The sequence below is a fragment of the Hyperolius riggenbachi genome, chromosome 6 (assembly GCF_040937935.1).
Source record: "Hyperolius riggenbachi isolate aHypRig1 chromosome 6, aHypRig1.pri, whole genome shotgun sequence".
NCBI classification, from domain to species: domain Eukaryota; kingdom Metazoa; phylum Chordata; class Amphibia; order Anura; family Hyperoliidae; genus Hyperolius; species Hyperolius riggenbachi.
Genome location: NC_090651.1, coordinates 71,527,550 through 71,545,653, shown reverse-complemented (window position 1 = coordinate 71,545,653; position 18,104 = coordinate 71,527,550). Strand labels below are relative to the sequence as shown.

The 18,104-nt window shown below is 44.9% G+C and overlaps 1 protein-coding gene across 1 annotated transcript in view; it reads left to right on the top strand.

Moving 5' to 3' along the window:
• Window positions 1–267: 267 nt before the first annotated feature.
• The window catches only part of LOC137522455 (G-protein coupled receptor 54-like), a 64,704-nt gene continuing 46,867 nt past the window's right edge, over window positions 268–18,104 (top strand). The window contains exon 1 of the mRNA XM_068242519.1: window positions 268–1,059. Coding sequence (XP_068098620.1) covers window positions 795–1,059 — 265 coding nt within the window. The 5' untranslated portion in view covers window positions 268–794. The remainder of the gene's footprint in view (window positions 1,060–18,104) is intronic.

The following is an 18,104-nucleotide window of genomic DNA, read 5'->3' as shown; positions in this document are numbered from 1 at the left end:
CCTGCTTTCCCTGTGAAACAATAAACAACAACATTATATTCGCTGATTGGACCCTCCAGATACATTTCTGACGTGCTTCGAACTGAAACACGTCCCGTGAAGACTAAAAAAAATAAATTATTGAGCCTCTGGGATGCTAATGTGTTGCCGGGCAACAGTATGTGAGGGTCTCTCTCTCTCTCTCTCTTGCCGCTCACATTCCACGTGCATCTGTCACTATAAAGCACTGGAGAGTTGACAGTCCCTCCTGTACTGAGAGCGCGGGAGAAACTGCATCACTCCTGACTGCCTCCTGACAAAGCCACTCATTTCAGCAATTTCTTGTCTGCGCTGTTGTCTAGAGAAGTGCCCTGCGAAGTTAAGTGCTCAGTTGAACAAGGACGTAGGTAAGGAAGGCTCTGCGGACTGTGAGAAAGACAAAGAAATGTGTCTGGGAGAAGGGACACAGAGCAATGACATCCAGTCCGTGATCTGTGTGTGCAAATGAATCTGCTGTGACTTGTGTCTTTAAATGCAGGAGTGATACTGACTACTTGACAGCACAGGAGTGCATGGCAGCACAGGAGGGATACTGACTACTTGGCAGCACAGGAGGGATACTGACAGCACAAAAGAGATACTTTACCATTTGGAACCATCTACAGTCATGAAGGCTAACCATCACTTTTCTGTTGACGTTAAGGAAATTTCTTTTGTAAGACCAGCTAAGATTATATCCTAGAGGATCCCACAGTAGGATCACCACTGGGTCGCTGAATCGGCTGACAGATTTAGGGTTTGTCTTGTTGCCGTCGATGGAGCTGGGTGAGGGAATGCTGGACGAGATGTTAAACTTGTCGTGGGAATACCTGAATGGCACTATAGTAGGGAACGCAAGCAGAATTAACGAATCCTTTGTGAACCGCACTGAGACCGATCGTCCTCCCTTCTTGACCGATGCCTGGCTGGTGCCTCTCTTCTTTGCTCTGATCATGTTGGTGGGGCTGATAGGAAACTCTCTTGTCATCTATGTCATATCAAAGCACAGACAAATGCGGACTGCAACCAACTTCTATATCGGTGAGTAGCCGGGAGTCAGCAATACAGATTTATCAGAGGGCGACTAACCCCTTTTTCAGATTTCATATCTATTCTGGCCACAGTATGGAAATGACTGATATCTATGAAAAAACCATGACGTCTATACAAAATGTAATTATAACGTAATTGTAACGCCAGAACAATCAGTTGGATGGAATCATTTCCCCAACTGAGTTCAAACAGATTACCGAACTGCTGGCGAAAATTTTGATCAGGGTGAACTGAATGAAAAAGAAATGAGATAGTTTAAAGCAATGAGATGATGCTTTATGTTGTTTTGCAACTGCTTTAAAATGATCAATCGGATAAAAATGATCACATTAAAATGCAGTTCTGCACTGCATGTGGTCAGCTCATTGTACAATCTGATCGTACAATCTATTTGTACAGTCTATTAAATGTCTGGTAAATTATGCAAGAAAAACACCACACAACCTTATCCTGATTTTACCAAGGTACCATAACCTATGTGAGCCACCGCAGACATGAGGTTATGTTGGCACAGTCTGAATACTGGGCAGTTTTTCTTTGCTGGGTGAAATGATAATCCAGTGCCAAGATGCTGATAGGTATGTCTTACCAGTTTTAGAAGTCAGGAAGGAAGGTCTGATTAGGGATAGGGAGGTTTACTACATTTGTTTAGTTAGTGTTCAGATTGAGGTTTACTTTTCTTTTCAATGTTTTTTTTTATTAAAACTCCTAAGAACATCATAACATCATAACAACACATAAGTAGTATATAAGTGTCAAGAGTACAGGTTGTCATTGATTACTCTTCAGAAATTAGATGGTTTGCATGGAGAAGTCAGTCGAGGTTTACTCTTACTAGTGAAGTATTACTTACAATGAAGTATTGTTTACCCCAGGGTTAGTAATAATTTGAGGATAGGGTCACGCTTTGTTAAGTTGTATGTTAATATTGAGTGGTTGAAGGTAGTGTTCTCATTATAAAAAGAAACATGATCACAGAGAAGAACTGTGCTCTTGACATTGAAAAGGGAGGAAGGCATAGGTTATAGATAGGGTTATGGGGAGATCAATGTCAATGAAGGGTTAAGGGGAAGTTAGGGTTAGGAATAAGCTTGAAGGAAAGTTAGCAATAGAGATAGTTTTGGGAAGCATAGTGTTACAGGCAGGTTGGTCGGAGGATTAGGAGATAGATTGGGGTAGGTTGTTGTAGGGACAGGTTGGGTGGGGTGGGGGTGGGTTAAGGGATGTTTAGAAGAAGGAATAAGTTGAAAGGTTATTGTAAAGACTAGGTAAAGCGTAAAGGTAGTGTTAGTGATAAGCATAGTATTTATCATTTATGGATTTGTTGGGGTAGGTTAGTTCTAAGAATAGATTAGATGGAGATTAGTATTAGATAAATTGGTGGCTTTTAAGACTGGAGTTAGTGTTTATGTTAGCAATGTGGTTAGCATTAGGGAGATGTTAGTGTTAAGGGGAGACTAGTGCAGAGGATAGGTTGGAGAGGAGGTTAGTGGTAAGTGGTAGGTAGGGGAGTTGTTAGTGTTCAAGATAGTGTAGGGGGAGGTCAAAGTTAAGGATTTGTTAGGGATAGGTCAGTACATGGTACCATTTTTTCATTTTTTTTTTTATTAGATAATTTAGTTTGATTATTCCAACATGTCCGATCGGATGTTTATTGATAAAACGGGGATGATCGTTCATTTTTCTTGATTGAAAAAAAAAAAGATTCTTTTAAACTTTAATTCAATTCGATCATTTTGGTCGAATAAACGGGAAAATCAAACATTTTTATTGTATCATGTATGGGCACCATTAGGGTTCCAGTTGGGGCTGATTAATGTTAGTGATAGGTGGGGGCAGATGTCAGAATAAAGGATAGGTTAGAGAGAAGTTAGGAGGTGTTTAGTTTAAGGGATAGGTTGGGGTAGGGCTAGTGTTGGGGATGGAGAAAAGTTATTATTAAGGATAGGTTATAGATTAAGAGGAGGTTAGTTTTGGGTATAGGTTAATGGGTGGGGGTTAGTATTAGCGATAGATTAGAAGGTGGTTAGAGGTACAATCAGTAAACGGATGATAATTTAAAGAGAAAGGTTATCTTTAGGACTAAGTGAGAAGTATAACTTAATTCAGGAATACTTTTGCAAACAAATGCTGTGTGTGAGTCCCTCTTACACAGATAAAGTAGTAGTACATACATACCTTTTGTTTGAAGAACTCCAACTCATTTTTAGACGATAGTGACCCCTTTACTGTTGTTGACCCATATATTGAAGAGCTGTGAATGTGTACAGAGTACACTAAGTGGGGGAACGTACTGTGACCCTCCAGAACAAGCATTTTCTTCTCAAGTGAGCTCTCAAGAGATAACCCTTTAGGGCCCTTTTATACTTAACGTGCTGAGTTGTGTTTTCATGCTTTTATTTACTTCATAGCAGTGCATTAGGAAAAAGCTTCAGTTTTTCAGCGTAAAGTGTGAAAGAGGACATAGGGAAAATGGACATTGGGCTGCACATCAGTTGTCCTTTCAGTTACAACTGACAGCAACTGTGTAAAAGGACCCTTAATGTTTCAAAGCAAGAACTAAATGTAACATCATAAGCGCTATAAGTATTATAAACTTCTGAATTTGCAGAAAGCAAAATGGCAGCCCTGTGAAACATAGATAGCACATGCTGCAGCTCTGTCCAGCACAGTGAGGTGACCACCAGTGGCGTGTCTAGACAAAATAGCACCTATGGTGTGCACTAACTGTGTGGGTATAGGGTGGGGGCTTGGGATCTGGCAATGCCTGATGTGAGGCATGGCCAGTTAGATTGAACTGTGTGTGTGGCAGTAGGTCAGTTGCACTGTGAATTATAACTAGTTTAGAGTACACATTTTCCAAATACAATAATAACTTAGCAGTAAGTCCTCTAAATAATAAAATAATCCGGGGGTCTTTCCAAATAGCGGTCCATCCCTCCCCCCACCCATGTCCGCCCCCTTGTAACAAACCACACCCATGGTAGACTCCAACAACAGGCAGCACCCCATGACACCCCCCCCCCCCCTCCAAGACAGCTCTTCTGTAACAGAGTAACAAACAGCTGCTCCATGACAGAGCCCTTGTCTAAGGCACCAACCCCTGATAGCTCTCCTGTGAATGACAGGCTTACCATCACCCCATGACAGATCCTTCTACAATAGACAGAATTTAATGCAGAACCCAGGAACAGATAACCTGCCATGGCAGCCCTCTGTAACAAAAAGACCCCCTTTACAGACCCAGCAATATACAGCCCCCATGATAGCCCCCCTGCAGCAGACAGCCACCCCATGACAACCCCCTGCGACAGACAGCACCCTATGACAGATCCTTCATAACAGGAAGAATTTGTAACAGACAGCCCCGCATAACAGCTCTTCTGTATTTCGACAGTCCCCCATAACAGACCCCAGTAACAGGCAGAACTCCATGACAGACCCAAGTAACAGCCTACCCCTCATGGCATACCTCAATTAACATTGTCTCACCGCAGCCCACTGTAACAGACAGCACTCTATTACAGACCCAAGTAACAGGTTCTCCGATATTTGGGGTTCATATGCATTCCCCCACCTGGTTTTAACTGTTTTTAGTCGTCTGTGTTACATTTCAATAAAGGCTGGATTTTTGTATTACTATTATTGTACTGATTTGGTGCGTTTTTTTGAGGTCATAGCTGCTTCTTTCCGATTGACGCTGCAAATTTTGGGGGATTTGGGGCGAAAAGGAATCATCAGGATGTGGACAGAGCTAACCGTTATGAAACTCTGTACTCTATACAGTGCTGCAGAAGATTTCAGTGCTATATAAATACATAATAATAATGTGGTTGGACATTAGGCCATGTCTATGGTAGGATTAGATTGTGAGCTCCTCTGAGGATGGTCAGAAAAGGGGGACATATGAAAGAGGGGAATACATAGGAGGAGGGAGGTGTGGGTGAGATAAAGAGGTAGAGGCACAAGATAAAGAGCCTGGTGGGAGAGGAGAAATGGCAGGAAGATCTCTCACCAGGGCTGCAGACATCACCAGTGCTGTTTGGCAGGGACATGCTGGTAAAAGAGGACACTGAAATCTGAAAGGGGAAAGGGTTATGGGGGAAGACAACAGGGTAAGAGGGGAAGCTGGCAAAAGAGATAAGATTACCTGCAATCAAGCTAATCTAAATTGCCTGGAGCTTGCTTCTCTGCTCATTACAGAAGTCGGTTGTCAGCACCTGTATCACTGGCTTCTGTAACAGCAGACTGCCGTGCATTATTGATTAATTACTCTGATCAGGATAAATAATCAATAGTCCTAGGCACTCTGGTATTACAGCAGCCAGTGCACATGGCTACTAATGACAGGCAACTTCTGAAGCACTTAACACATCTTGCCACCTATCCCTGCGAATGTCCCAGCTGCAGCACAGCAGTCATTCTCTCTACTCACCCTGCTGCTCTGCACATTCACTCACTGCAGGCTGTGTGTAGAGAGCGAGGATACACATTGCCCATGGGACAGAAACAGGGAGGGGTGCTACATATAGTGCAGGAAGTAGTGCAGTCCCCTGCACTGCCTGCTGCTATTTTCCCGAATTTTGCCCAAACTATGAAAAAAGGTCCCAGGTGGAAGAACACAGTGGCTGAGCACCACAGCGGCACCCCTAGCCATGGCAACACCCGGTGCTGTGAGCACCTGCAGCCTTGTGGTAGGTACGCCACTGTCATACATTGAGGCAGATGTGCCTCTGGGGATAACATTGTGCACAATTTATAATATTATTTAAAAATGTGAAACATGCCGGAGATGAGATCAAGCAAAGGGAGGATTGGATAAGGTTTGCTTGAAAGTGACTCTTTATTAATCCTAAACCAAACACAGCCCTATATACAGGGCCGGGTTTGTACGTTTTACCGCCCAAGGCCACAGTCACCAGCCGCCCCCCCTTCAGTATAGGTAGCCAGATAACCCCTCTCTCCCTTCACTCCAGTATAGGTAGCCAGATGACCCCTCTCCCCATTCCCTCTAGTATAGGTAGCCTGATGCCCCCCAGTATAGGTAGACAGATGATCCCTCCCCCCTTTCCTTCCACTATAGGTAGTCAGATGACTCTCTTAATCCCCTCCCCCCCCCTTTCAGTATAGGTAGCCAGTTTGCCTTCAAACAGCAGCAGCCATCAGTGTGTAATGATCCGCTCAGCTGGCTACACAGCTGTTTGACCATTCCTCTAGTCTGTGGGCTGCAGGTCTCTGGAAGAGAAACCTGACTTTCCTTTGCAAGTTTCTGATCTGCTCTGCTGCTGAGGAATTTGCATACATTGGTTATGCAAATCACCTAGCTGCCTCCTTTGAAGGCTGGCAGTATAAAAGCCATGTTTTCCCAGAATCCTTTGCTGGTCATCCTTTCGTGGTTTGTTACTGAGAAACACTCCTTGAGTGTCAGCCTTCTCTGTTGGTTGTTAAAGTTATCTTAGAGTAATTCTCAGGACTACACTAGGCAGCTTCTCTAGTGCAGTTAGCTTGTTTATCTGTTTTTGTCGTGTCGCCGACGGTGGTCGTCAGTAAATCATTCTGTCTGTCTGGGGGGTGCTATCCAGAGCAGCGGTTGCTACTGGTAGCCCCTTCTGTTCATCTGTCCGTCTTGTTTGTATCGCACTAGCCTCTAGCGGTAGCGGCTGTGGATCCTTCTGATCTATGTTCTTGGAGTGTAAGCTGGAGCAGCGGTTGCTACCGGCTACCTCATCTGTCTGTCGTGCTTGGATCGCACTGGCCCCTAGCGGTAGCGGCTGTGGATCCTTCTAAACTGCTATCCTGTTCCTGTACCCAGATCGCACTCGCTCTGGCGGAAAGAGCAGTGGATCTTCCCTATCCTGTTCCTGAACCCGGATCGCACTCGCTCTGACGGAAAGAGCAGTGGATCTTTCCTATCCTGTTCCTGAACCCAGATCGCACTCACTCTGGCGGAAAGAGCAGTGTATCTTTCCTCTCATATTCCTGTTTTCCGTTTGTCTATCTTGTCTGATACAAACGCTTGCTGTAGGCTCGGTGAGGTAAACGTTTAGCAAGCGTTCACATTCTCTCTTTTCGTGTTGGTCTGTCTTTGGTCAGTCAGGGTGGCGTGCTTGTCCCTGTTGCGCTTTTCGTGCGGAGACCACGCCGAAAACGCGTTCGCTGTTGCGAATGAGTGCGGTGTTCGTGTTTAGCTAGCGTTTGTTGTTTTCATTATCTTCTTATTGTTATTTGCTGTGCCTTTGCTATTCTCCTGTTTTGTTCTGTCTTTCTGTCACTTTTGGCAAACGCATCTCCTGCGATTGCGTTCTGGCTTTTGTTTCTGCTGATGTGTGTTCACCGTCGCTAGGTAGCGACTAGATTGGTGGACACACATTCATCCTGTTTCTTTGCTCTTTCTCTTTAAGGGCTGTTCAGCCCTGCATTGTCTTAGATCTGTACAATTCCCATCTGGCATTTGTGGCCGTGCAGAGCTGTGCTCGTCTGCACTCCACAGCGCCATCTGCCGGTGGGAATTGCCCTCTGCTGGTGCATTGCACCTAGCCTGGATTCACCTAATTATAAGCTTGTGGAGGGTTTTCGCTGTGTCAGTGTGCACCTTGTGCGCTGACCACGAAAACGATTCCCAAACATTACACAGTGTCACTCATTTCTCCACTCGTCTCTAGTGCAGAAGCTTCATTTTCCTCTCTGCCTCCAATGGTGCGGCAGTCCATAGCTGCCGGCCACAATGCAAATGAGCACAGAAAGCAAGGTGGCAGCTGCACAGGCGGCTAGCAATAGAGTACCGCGGTCAGGTGCTCGCTGATCTCCTTGCATTGTAGCATTTGCAAGCTTGCAAATGCTGCACCATTTTAGCCTGCTGCTTTGGTGACCTTGCTCCTGTAGTTCCCTAGGCCATGGCCTAGGTGGCCTTGGCCTAAATCCGGCCCTGCCCATATAGATTACTGATTATACTTACAGCCAGTGCCGCCTGTTAACAGGCAGGTCATCTTTAGTATACTGAAGTGTCGCACCTGGCAGTGCTGGCGAGGGCAAAGATAGGTTGGGAGTTATATCACAGATTGGATGGAGAGGGATGGATGGACACAGTCACTGCATCCAGGTTAAGATCCGTGTGACTACGCTAATTGTGCAGTATGACATAGGAGTGGGGAGGGGGGTTTACTCCACCATACAAATGAAGATCAGGTAACAGACGGCACTGACTGTAACTACAAGCAGTGATCTACACAGGGCTATGCTTAGTTTATTTAGTTTTGAGATACTATGAGGTCCCTTTAAGGTTAGCTAAGATATTGGCACCAAAAGACAATTGAATTATTTGGCTGTTCTCTGGTCTTTGCATGTCTATAAGGTACAATGAACAGTTGTCCATACCTCCAACTTTTTGAGATAAGCAAAAGGGACACTAATGCCCCTGCCACATCCAGAGCCGGGACAAGGTCCTCCAGCACCCAAGTGCGCCCCTCCATCCCTCCCACCCCAGCCGTCACACACTGATTGCTATTAGACTAAGAGGTGCCCCAGGGCCCACGACACCTTAATCTCGTTATCTGGCTTTCAGTCACTGCCATGTATCCCCTTTTCTTATTTCTCTCTGCTTCAAACACAATAGGGTTATGATAGCTGAGTGAGTTGTGCGCCCCCTCCTGCACTGCGCCTTGAGGCTGGAGCCTCTCTTGCCTCAGCCCGGCCCTGGTCACACCTCTAACCACGCCCCCACCACACCCTCACCATGTATATCACAAAGAATTCAGAATCAAAAGATGTGGTTTTATCTTCAAACCACACTGGTCCTCTCTATCATCATTAGTTTTTCCTCATTTTAACATTTAAAAATAAGAAATATATAAATTTAATTGATGGGAATAAAGTTTAGAGTCAAACACATTTTTCAATAGAAATATATATATATTTGCAGAGATCTGTACATCAGTCTTGAAAAAGGGACAATTAAGGAAGAAAGGGAAAGATGGATTTGGTTCCCAAAGAGTGACAGTTCGGGGGTTTGCAGTTGTAGGCTCAGCCAAGTGTTCCTGTTCCTCCTATTGATAGCAGAGATGGGAAGATGCAGCACAAATATATAGCTACAATTATTGGTCAGGTACTACTGACTGGGTGAGGTTTTCCAACTTCCCTGCCTATTTTTCACCCAACTGAATCTGACCTCAACCAGTAGAGACTTCAGACATGCCATTGATCCCCACATTTTTGGCCATTTTCGACTTAAATTATGTGTAGACAGGCAAACAATGCTTTATCCAGTTACACTGTAAGGTGTGTGGTCCCGCTTAACGACTTGAGGTCCGTGGTGTTAAACCCCCTAGTGACCAGGCCATTTTTACTAAAATAAGCCAGGCCACTGCAGCTTTAAGGCCAAGCTGCAGGGCCATACAACTCAGCACACAAGTGATTCCCCCCTTTTCTCCCCACCAACAGAGCTTTCTGTTAGTGGGGCCTGATCGCTCCCCCAATATTTATTTATTTTTTTAATAAATATTTTTCTTCTTTTTTTTTTTTAAATAAAATTGCTTTTTTTAAAAATTATTTTGACCATACCTTCCTCCCCCGTCAGCCTATCACATCGATCGGCAGTAACCCCAGTACAGCGCTGCCTTAGATCCCAGCACTGTACAGAGTTATTAGATGGCACTTTCGCCGTCTAACAGTCTCCAAGCGGCGATCGCTGCTAGGAGACTGATGGCGGAATGGAGCTCTGTCATCCATGTGGAGATGCGTGCGATCTCCTGCAATCCCCATTCCCAGCCATTCACGTCAACCGGCGTGGAGTGGTCCTGGAGCTAACGTGCTGCTCACGCCAATCGGTAGCCATACACTGGTCGATTTGCCATTAGATCGACCAACTGACAGATCCCTATCTGATCGAATCTGATCAGAGAGGGATCGTATGGCTGCCTTTACTGCAAACAGATTGTGAATCGATTTCAGCCTGAAACCGATCACAATCTGTTGAGCTGCTCCTGCCGCCTGTCCCCCCTTCCCTTCCCCCCCCGTATACATTACCTGAAGCTGGCTCCGGGTCCTCTTCTCCGCGCTGCACCGCATCCCAGCATCCCACACCGCATCCCAGCGTACACTGTATCACTCCGTGACCAGGAAGTTAAAATAGAGCGCCCTCTATTTGAACTTCCTGGTCACTGGAGTGACACAGGAAGTTAATGTACGCTGGGATGGAAGCAGGAACAGAGCGGTGCAGCGCGGAGAAGATGCCCGGGAGCCAGCGTAAGGTAATGTATACCTCTATCGGATCGGCCGCCGCTAGCGACGCGCTCCCTACCCGCGGCCAATCGACGGTAATTTCCCGCACGGCGCGATCGACGGACCGATCCGATTTCGGGAGGAAATCGGATTGGCGGGTGCGTTTAGCGCGAACGATTGGCAGCAGATTCGATCCCAGTGATTGGATCTGCTGTCGAAACGGCGGCAAATCGGGCCAGTGTATGGCCAGCTTTAGACAAATAGCATGCCTTATCATAGATAACACGCCTTATCAAAGTTAACATACATACAAACTGGTGACAGCGCTCATGGATGTATCTGATTGCGAGCCTACAGAGGCAATGCAGAGCCCCTCTGGAACTAAATACACGCCCTGAATGCAAAGCAGATGCAATTTGTGTTCTAATTCTAATGTAAAGCTTTTTGAAGTGATTTTGAAACAGTGAATGCAGCTGGCCACTAGTATACTTACATTCAATTCATACAGCAGGAGGAATGGCTGCGCTTTCAAAACTCATAACTGAATGATTTTATGTACATAGATGTGTAGAGCTCCAATAACTACTAGACTAAAGTACACACCAACACTCTTTACAGGCACAAGGGGGGGCACAGCTTTAGTGTGGTGTGAACCTATACCTGAATGATTTATCTGCCATGAGATGCAGAGCTCCAGTAACTACTGGACTAAAATGCAAGCCAACAAACAATTGTTGATGAGATAAACAATTGTATCTTTCCTTCTACTCCTAAAAATAACTTTTACTTTAGGACCTCAAATATCATTTTCTGTTTAAAACCTGTAAAAGTAGGTTACTTGTTTTATTGTCTCAGTTATGTGAACTATTGACTTTTTTATTTAATGTATCCTCTGTACTCACAAGCTGTTCTCCTCCAGAAAATAACTTTATTGCTGTAATTCCTTATCAGTGAGGGTTACACTATTGTCTGTCTAGGTCCCCATTGGAGCTTACCTGAATATTTAACTCTTTCAGGCAGAAAAAGAAGAAAAGGAACGCAGCCTTGTTATTTGTATGCTTGGCACTGTACAACTGTACATACACATGTTTATCTCATCATGTCACATGTCTCCTCAGGTACGCTTCTTTAACTAACTTAACCATGTACTATCAAACCCCCTCCACCCCTCCCTCTCCCATACTTACTACACTTATCTTTGAAGGTGTTTAACTTTGGGGTCATTTAACCCCACCATCTGGACAGCCATGGAGCCAATGCGCTCAGAGTTACCCTAGCTCTAACTGGCACTGTCCTGACTCAGACCTCTCCACAGCAGCTGCAACAGTTTGCATGTGCCGCTTCAACTTCCCTGCAGTGTCTCTCACTGAAACCACATCCCTTGCTTCTGATCTACTAAGGAAAGGTCAGTGGCCGTAACAGCCTTACCTCCCTTGCCTCCCTCAAATAAGTGACAGTGGGAGGCCAAACTGCTGCTATAATAAATACCTTCCGAAGATAATGGACGCCCGGCCAGAAGCCACAGTGTCACATCGTTGCTGGAGCCTTTGAGGATCCTGGAATGGTGATTGGCCCATCAGAAGCACAAAACATTGTACACGGGTCACTGTAAAGGCCATTTGGGCTTGTTAGTGTGAGAAAACGCGGAAAAGCCGCCGCGGGTACTCAGAGCAAGGCGGCTGATTCCGCGTCCAACACGGCAGGTTGCGCGCGTGGGCCTGCATCTACTAGCATGACGGAACACGCATAGGCCTACATCTGGCAGTATAGCTAAACTCGGAGGAACCGCCGCATGCTCTGATAGCGGTGCGGCTGGTTCCGTGTCCAGCACATCAGATGTTTTACAGCACAGGTCTGGTGTGGCTGGGACTGATAGTCCACACAGGTTCAGAAGGACGCGCGCGCGCGTTGAGAGGCAGAGCTTTTATGACAGCCAGAAGGGAGTCAGCTGACCAAGCCGGTCAGCTGACAATTCCACCACTTCCCATTGGTCCAGCACTTAGGGGAGGCGCTGGAGAGCGCCTTGCTATATATACTGGGTGCTGGTCATTCTCTGGTTGTCTGCCGTTGTGATCACTACGTGGTAGCACTCAGACCTTTTGTCAGATTCTGTGTTATTCTTTAGACCAGTTCCTGGGTGTTGATGATCAAGGACCTCACACCCCAGATTAGGAATTCTGTATATCATTTGTGTTATTCTCTAGACCAGTTCCAGGGTGTTGATGATCATGGACCTCACACCTCAGATTAGGAATACTGTATATTATCTGTGTTATTCTTCAGACTAGTTCCAGGGTGTTGATGACTACGGAGCTCACACCCAAGACTAGGAATTAGCTTCATCATCCTGTTAGAACTTCAGACTAGTTCCAGGGAGTTGATGATCAAGGAGCTCACACCGTTAGACTAGACAATTGTTGATTATTTGTTATGACCTTCTGCTTTCCTGACCTCTCTTCTGATCTCTGATTTTGTACTTCGCTATATCTGATACTCCGTTGCCAAACCCTGCTTGCCTTAGGATTCTGTATCAGTCTCTTTCCTCTGTATCTGTTCTGTCTGTTACCGACCTGGCTTGTCCGACCTCGAGAACTATCTCCTCTGTTTAGAGATAGTTCACGGATCTGTCAGTGACACTCCACCATTAGTGTCATTTACACTCTGGTCCTTCCCACTCTCAGCCTGACTCCTCCCCTTGGGGAGCCTCAGGCCATTGGAAGGAGCCTGTTCTTTGGGCAGTATCTTACTGCCTTGCACCCTCTATACGGGGGGCTCTCCTCAAAGTATTACTGTTGCACCAAACACTTATATTACTCAGGTGTCCAGAGGTTAGAGATATATCTGATTATCTGTGATACTGCAGATCATCAATAATCGGGTATATATCTGTATTCTCGGTGATACTGCAGATCACCGGTAATCAGATCCTCTCTGTGTTACACCGATCGTTACAGTTAGCACAAATACAAGGCTTGAATTTAAATTAGGCCTTAGATTTAAATATTTATCCAGGAAAAAAGTTTCATCCAACCTTATATAATTGAAATATGTTTTCCACGTGTTAATGTGGGTTTCCTTTAGGGACTGCAGTTTCCTAACACATTCCAATAACAGAAAGATAAGTCAACTGGCTTCAACTAAAATTGTCCTCTGAAAATAATGTAAAAAAAAAAAAAGTGCTTCATTTTTACAATAATTATGTATAAATGATTTAGTCAGTGTTTGCCCATGGTAAAATCTTTCCTCTCCCTGATTTACATTCTGACATGTATCCATGGTGAAATTTTTACTGCTGGCAGGTGATGTCACTGGAAGTAGCTGCTGCTTGCTTTTTTGGCAGTTGGAAACAGCTGTAAACAGCTATTTCCCACAATGCAATGAGGTTCGCAGACAGAAAACTGCCAGGACCATGGTGATCACAGTTTCCTGTGGGAGGGGTTTATCACATGGTGACATTTTTACTGCTGGCAAGTGACGTCACTGGAAGTAGATGTTGCTTGCTTTTTTGGCATTTGGAGACAGCTGTTATTTCCCACAATGCAACAAGGCTCCCACAGTGTGATGTCAGTACCTCAGTGCTGTGAGGCGCTGACATCATTTGTGGGAGGGGTTTCACCACAAAATCAGCCATACAGGGCCTACTGATGATCCGTTTGTGAAAAGGAATAGTTTTCTCATGTAAAAGCGGGTATCAGCTCAGGCCCGGATTTACATCACAGGAGCCTATAGGCACAGATGTCATGGCACCTTAGACTTTGCCCTCCATGAACCCACAAACCCCCTCTGAGCTGCACCACAAGTGTCCTGGCTGGCCCCGCTGTTACCTCTCCGCTACTTCACTTGCCCATCATGGGTAGCTACAGGTGCCCCTTAGTATTAGGTAGCCAGAAGTACCTTCAATAAGTATCTAGAGGTGCCCCCAAGTATCAGGTAGATAGAAGAACCTCAGTATTAGGTAGCTAGAGGTGCTCCTGACTGAAGGGAGATCTGATCAGTGGACTGCTGAGTGCAGGCTGAGTAACCCCTCATTTACACTTTCATCAGGACCCTGTATAGGGAAATAGGGAGGCACTCAGGAAGGGAAGTGAGCTGCCTTTTCATCATCAGGTGTCTGTAGGCACGTGCCTACAGTGCCTTATGGTAAATCCGTCCATGTATCAGCTACTGATTGGGATGAAGTTCAATTCTTGGTTACGGTTTCTCTTTAAGCCCTATACACAAGTTAGAGTCTCTTCAGAGATGGCTCCTACTGACTGCCTCAGCCTAGAATCTAGCGTGTGTGCTGGTGTCCCCCGAGGTCTGATGAGGTTACGTAATAATCTTGCATGCCAGATCTTTAAGCGATAATCATTGGCCAAGTCCACTGTTCCCCTCCTTAACTCACTTGTGGAAGCTTCATAGAAACCGCTGCCTAGCGATGCATTTGTACAGCATTGGAACCCTGCAGAATTGAGTTTGATTTTGGAGGGACACAGACTGAGGGGAAACTGTGCATGTGTTGTATGCACCTTAAGACTATAGGTACTAACCAGGGAAGGTAAGCTCTCCCAGTGTAATGTTTAATTTTTGCAGATAGCAGCCGATGTTTTGGGTCTCACATGCCCCTTCATCAGGGCATCAAAGGTCTATCCAACAATACTGTATCTAGAACAAACGATAAGAGTGCAATTAGTGGATGACCACTAAATAACATCAAGTGTTGCTGCGCCTGGAGATTCCCACACCCACGTGACAACTACAATAAATTACAGACACGTGGCCAGATACCAAGACTCAAACCAGGGTTCTGCAGAAAGTGACATCATTCAAAATGTTCAATGCCTATAAACCTAAAGCAAGTGCCAAAGAAAAAGAAAAGGCATGTACAGACACACTGAAACCCAGCAAATGACCAGACAGTGACCATCAATGCTGGTTGGCTCGAGTAAGGCATAGGGGTGGGGGTCAGTTAGGGTTAGGCTTCTGTTGGGAAGGTCAGTTGGGCTTAGGCATCAATAGAGGGAGGGCTCATGTGAGAATAGGGTTAGGTTAAGGGCCTGTTTCCACTACACGCAGAGTGGATGCAGAATGGATGCAGAAAAACTGACTCCAATGAATGCCTATGGCCCTGTTTCCACTAAACGCGATTTTTCAAATGCAGATTTTCTCATAGGCATTCAATGGAGTCAGTTTTTCTGCATCCGATCTGCGTGTAGTGGAAACAGGCCCTTAGTGTTAAATATCAACAGTTTTTCTGGACGTGGTGGGAGGTTAGGGTTGGGCATCAGTTGGGGGGGCTAGTTAGGGTTAGGCATCGGTAAAGGCAGGGCTCATGTGAGAGTAGGGTTAAGTTTAGTGATAAAATATTGGTAATATTTACCAATATTTTAGTAGCAGAATCAATACTGTCCAATAGTAGAATATCGGTAATTACAGCTTGGTAATTTTACAGATATTCTACTAGCGGCTATCTCAGCGCCCTTTTTACATGCATCCTAGACTCTGAGCCTCTCTGGGACAGTTAGACTGTAGATAGCGTAATACGCTGCAGAAGAAGTCACTGTAAATAGAAAATCGATAACTTCAAATAAATTGTGGTCCTCCTATGTTTTTGTTACACAGTTATTAATTCCTTGCTATGCATTTTAAATAGTGATACAAATATGGTAATATCTTAAAAAACAAAACAAAAAAAAGCAGTAAGGATAACGCTTGCAGCTGTTTGCAGTGGCTCAGCAGATTCAGGGGAACAGCTGACAGGTGACGGACGCACCACTGTTGTCTACTCATGTAAAGGACCCATAAATTGGATTCGCTGATTGCAGTCTGTTAGGGTCTCAGTCATTAGGCTCAGGCAATACAAGCCAACTGGCACAAACTTGGCTGTTTTTTTGTCAGATGGAAATTGGTAACATTTTGTATAGTTTTCTTCTGTGCTATATTTAAAGGCATCCTGAAGAGGCATATGGAGGCTGACATGTTTATTTCATGGTAAATAATACCAGTTCCCAGGCTGTCTTGCTGATCCTCTGCCTCTAGTTCTAGCCATAAACCCTGAAAAAGCATGCAGATAACAAAATTAGGTGCATGCTTGTGTCAGGTGTGTGATTCAGACATTACTGATGCCAGAATGGTCAGCAGGACTGCCAGGCAACTGGTATTGTTTAACCTCTCCAGTACCGTGTCACGCTGATAGGTGGGAACGCGGCGCCAGCCCCAGGACCGCCTAACACGTGCAGTCCTGGGGGTGTGTTTTGCAGGAGATCGTACACACTGATGCGCGCGCATCTCCACTTGAATGACGGAGCTCTGCTCCGTCATTAGCCTCCCAGCGGCGATCACCGCAAGGAGACTGTTAGATGGCGAAACCACCATCTAGTTACTCCGTACTGCGCTGAGATCTGAGGCAGCGCTGTACTGGAGACAGCCGTGTGACACGGCTGTCCCCCTGGTAGGCTCGGAGGTGATCCTCTGTCATAGGCTGAAGCCTATGACAGCCGATCACAGTGATTGGCTGGCGGAAGGAGGAAGACAGGGGGGGGTATAGAAAATAAATTTAAAAAAATACGGTAGGTCATTTTATTTAAAAAATAAAGAAATAACTATTGATAAAAAATTAATAAACATTGGAGGAGCAATCAGACCCCATCAACAGAAAGCTCTGTTGGTGGGGAGAAAAGGCTCTGGGGGTTACTGTGTGCTGAGCTGTGCGGCCCTGCAGTGAGGCCTTAAAGCTGCAGTGGCCCATTTTGTAAAAAATGGCCTGGTCTTTAGAGGTGTTTAAGCTCGTGGTCCTTAACTGGTTAAAAGGAAATAAGTATGACAGCCTTCATATCCCTCTAAATTCAGGATCCCTTCAAAAAAGACAACAAAGTATGGAGGGACCAGATAAAATTGGAGATTTCAGTTTACAAACTGCAGAAGAAAAAGTTGCCCCGAGCGTCCCTCTGGAGGTGTAGAATAACTTTTCATTCCTTCCTGGTACTCTGATGTAAATCTTGTTTATATCAAGAAACACAGCACAGCAAGGTGATACAAATACATCTAGGTCTTGTAGTCAATCAGAACAGGCAGAAATCGATAATTAATCAATAACAATGATTGTTTATTCTGAGCACACGTGATTAATCACAATTTAATTTTTGATCGTTTTGACTGAATATACAGGATCTTCTCAAAAAATTTGCATATTGTGATAAAGTTCATTATTTTCTGTAATGTATTGATAAACATTAGACTTTCATATATTTTAGATTCAAATTCACACAACTGAAGTAGTTCAAGCCTTTTATGGTTTTAACATTGATGATTTTGGCATACAGCTCATGAAAACCCAAATTTCCTATCTCAAAAATTAGCATATTTCATCCGACCAATAAAAGAAAAGTGTTTTTAAAACAAAAAAAGTCAACCTTCAAATAATTATGTTCAGTTATGCACTGAATACTTGGTCAAGAATTATTTTGCAGAAATTACTGCTTCAATGCGGCGTGGCATGGAGGCAATCAGCCTGTGGCACTGCTCAGGTGTTATGGAGGCCCAGGATGCTTCAATAGCGGCCTTAAGCTCATCCAGAGTGTTGGGTCTTGCATCTCTCAACTCTCTCTTCACAATATCCCACAGATTCTCTATGGGGTTCAAGTCAGGAGAGTTGGCAGGCCAATTGAGCACAATAATACCATGGTCAGTAAACCATTTACCAGTGATTTTGGCACTGTGAACAGGTGCCAGGTCGTGCTGAAAAATGAAATCTTCATCTCCACAAAGCTTTTCAGCAGATGAAAGCATGAAGTGCTCCAAAATCTCCTGATAGCTAGCCGCATTGACCCTGCCCTTGA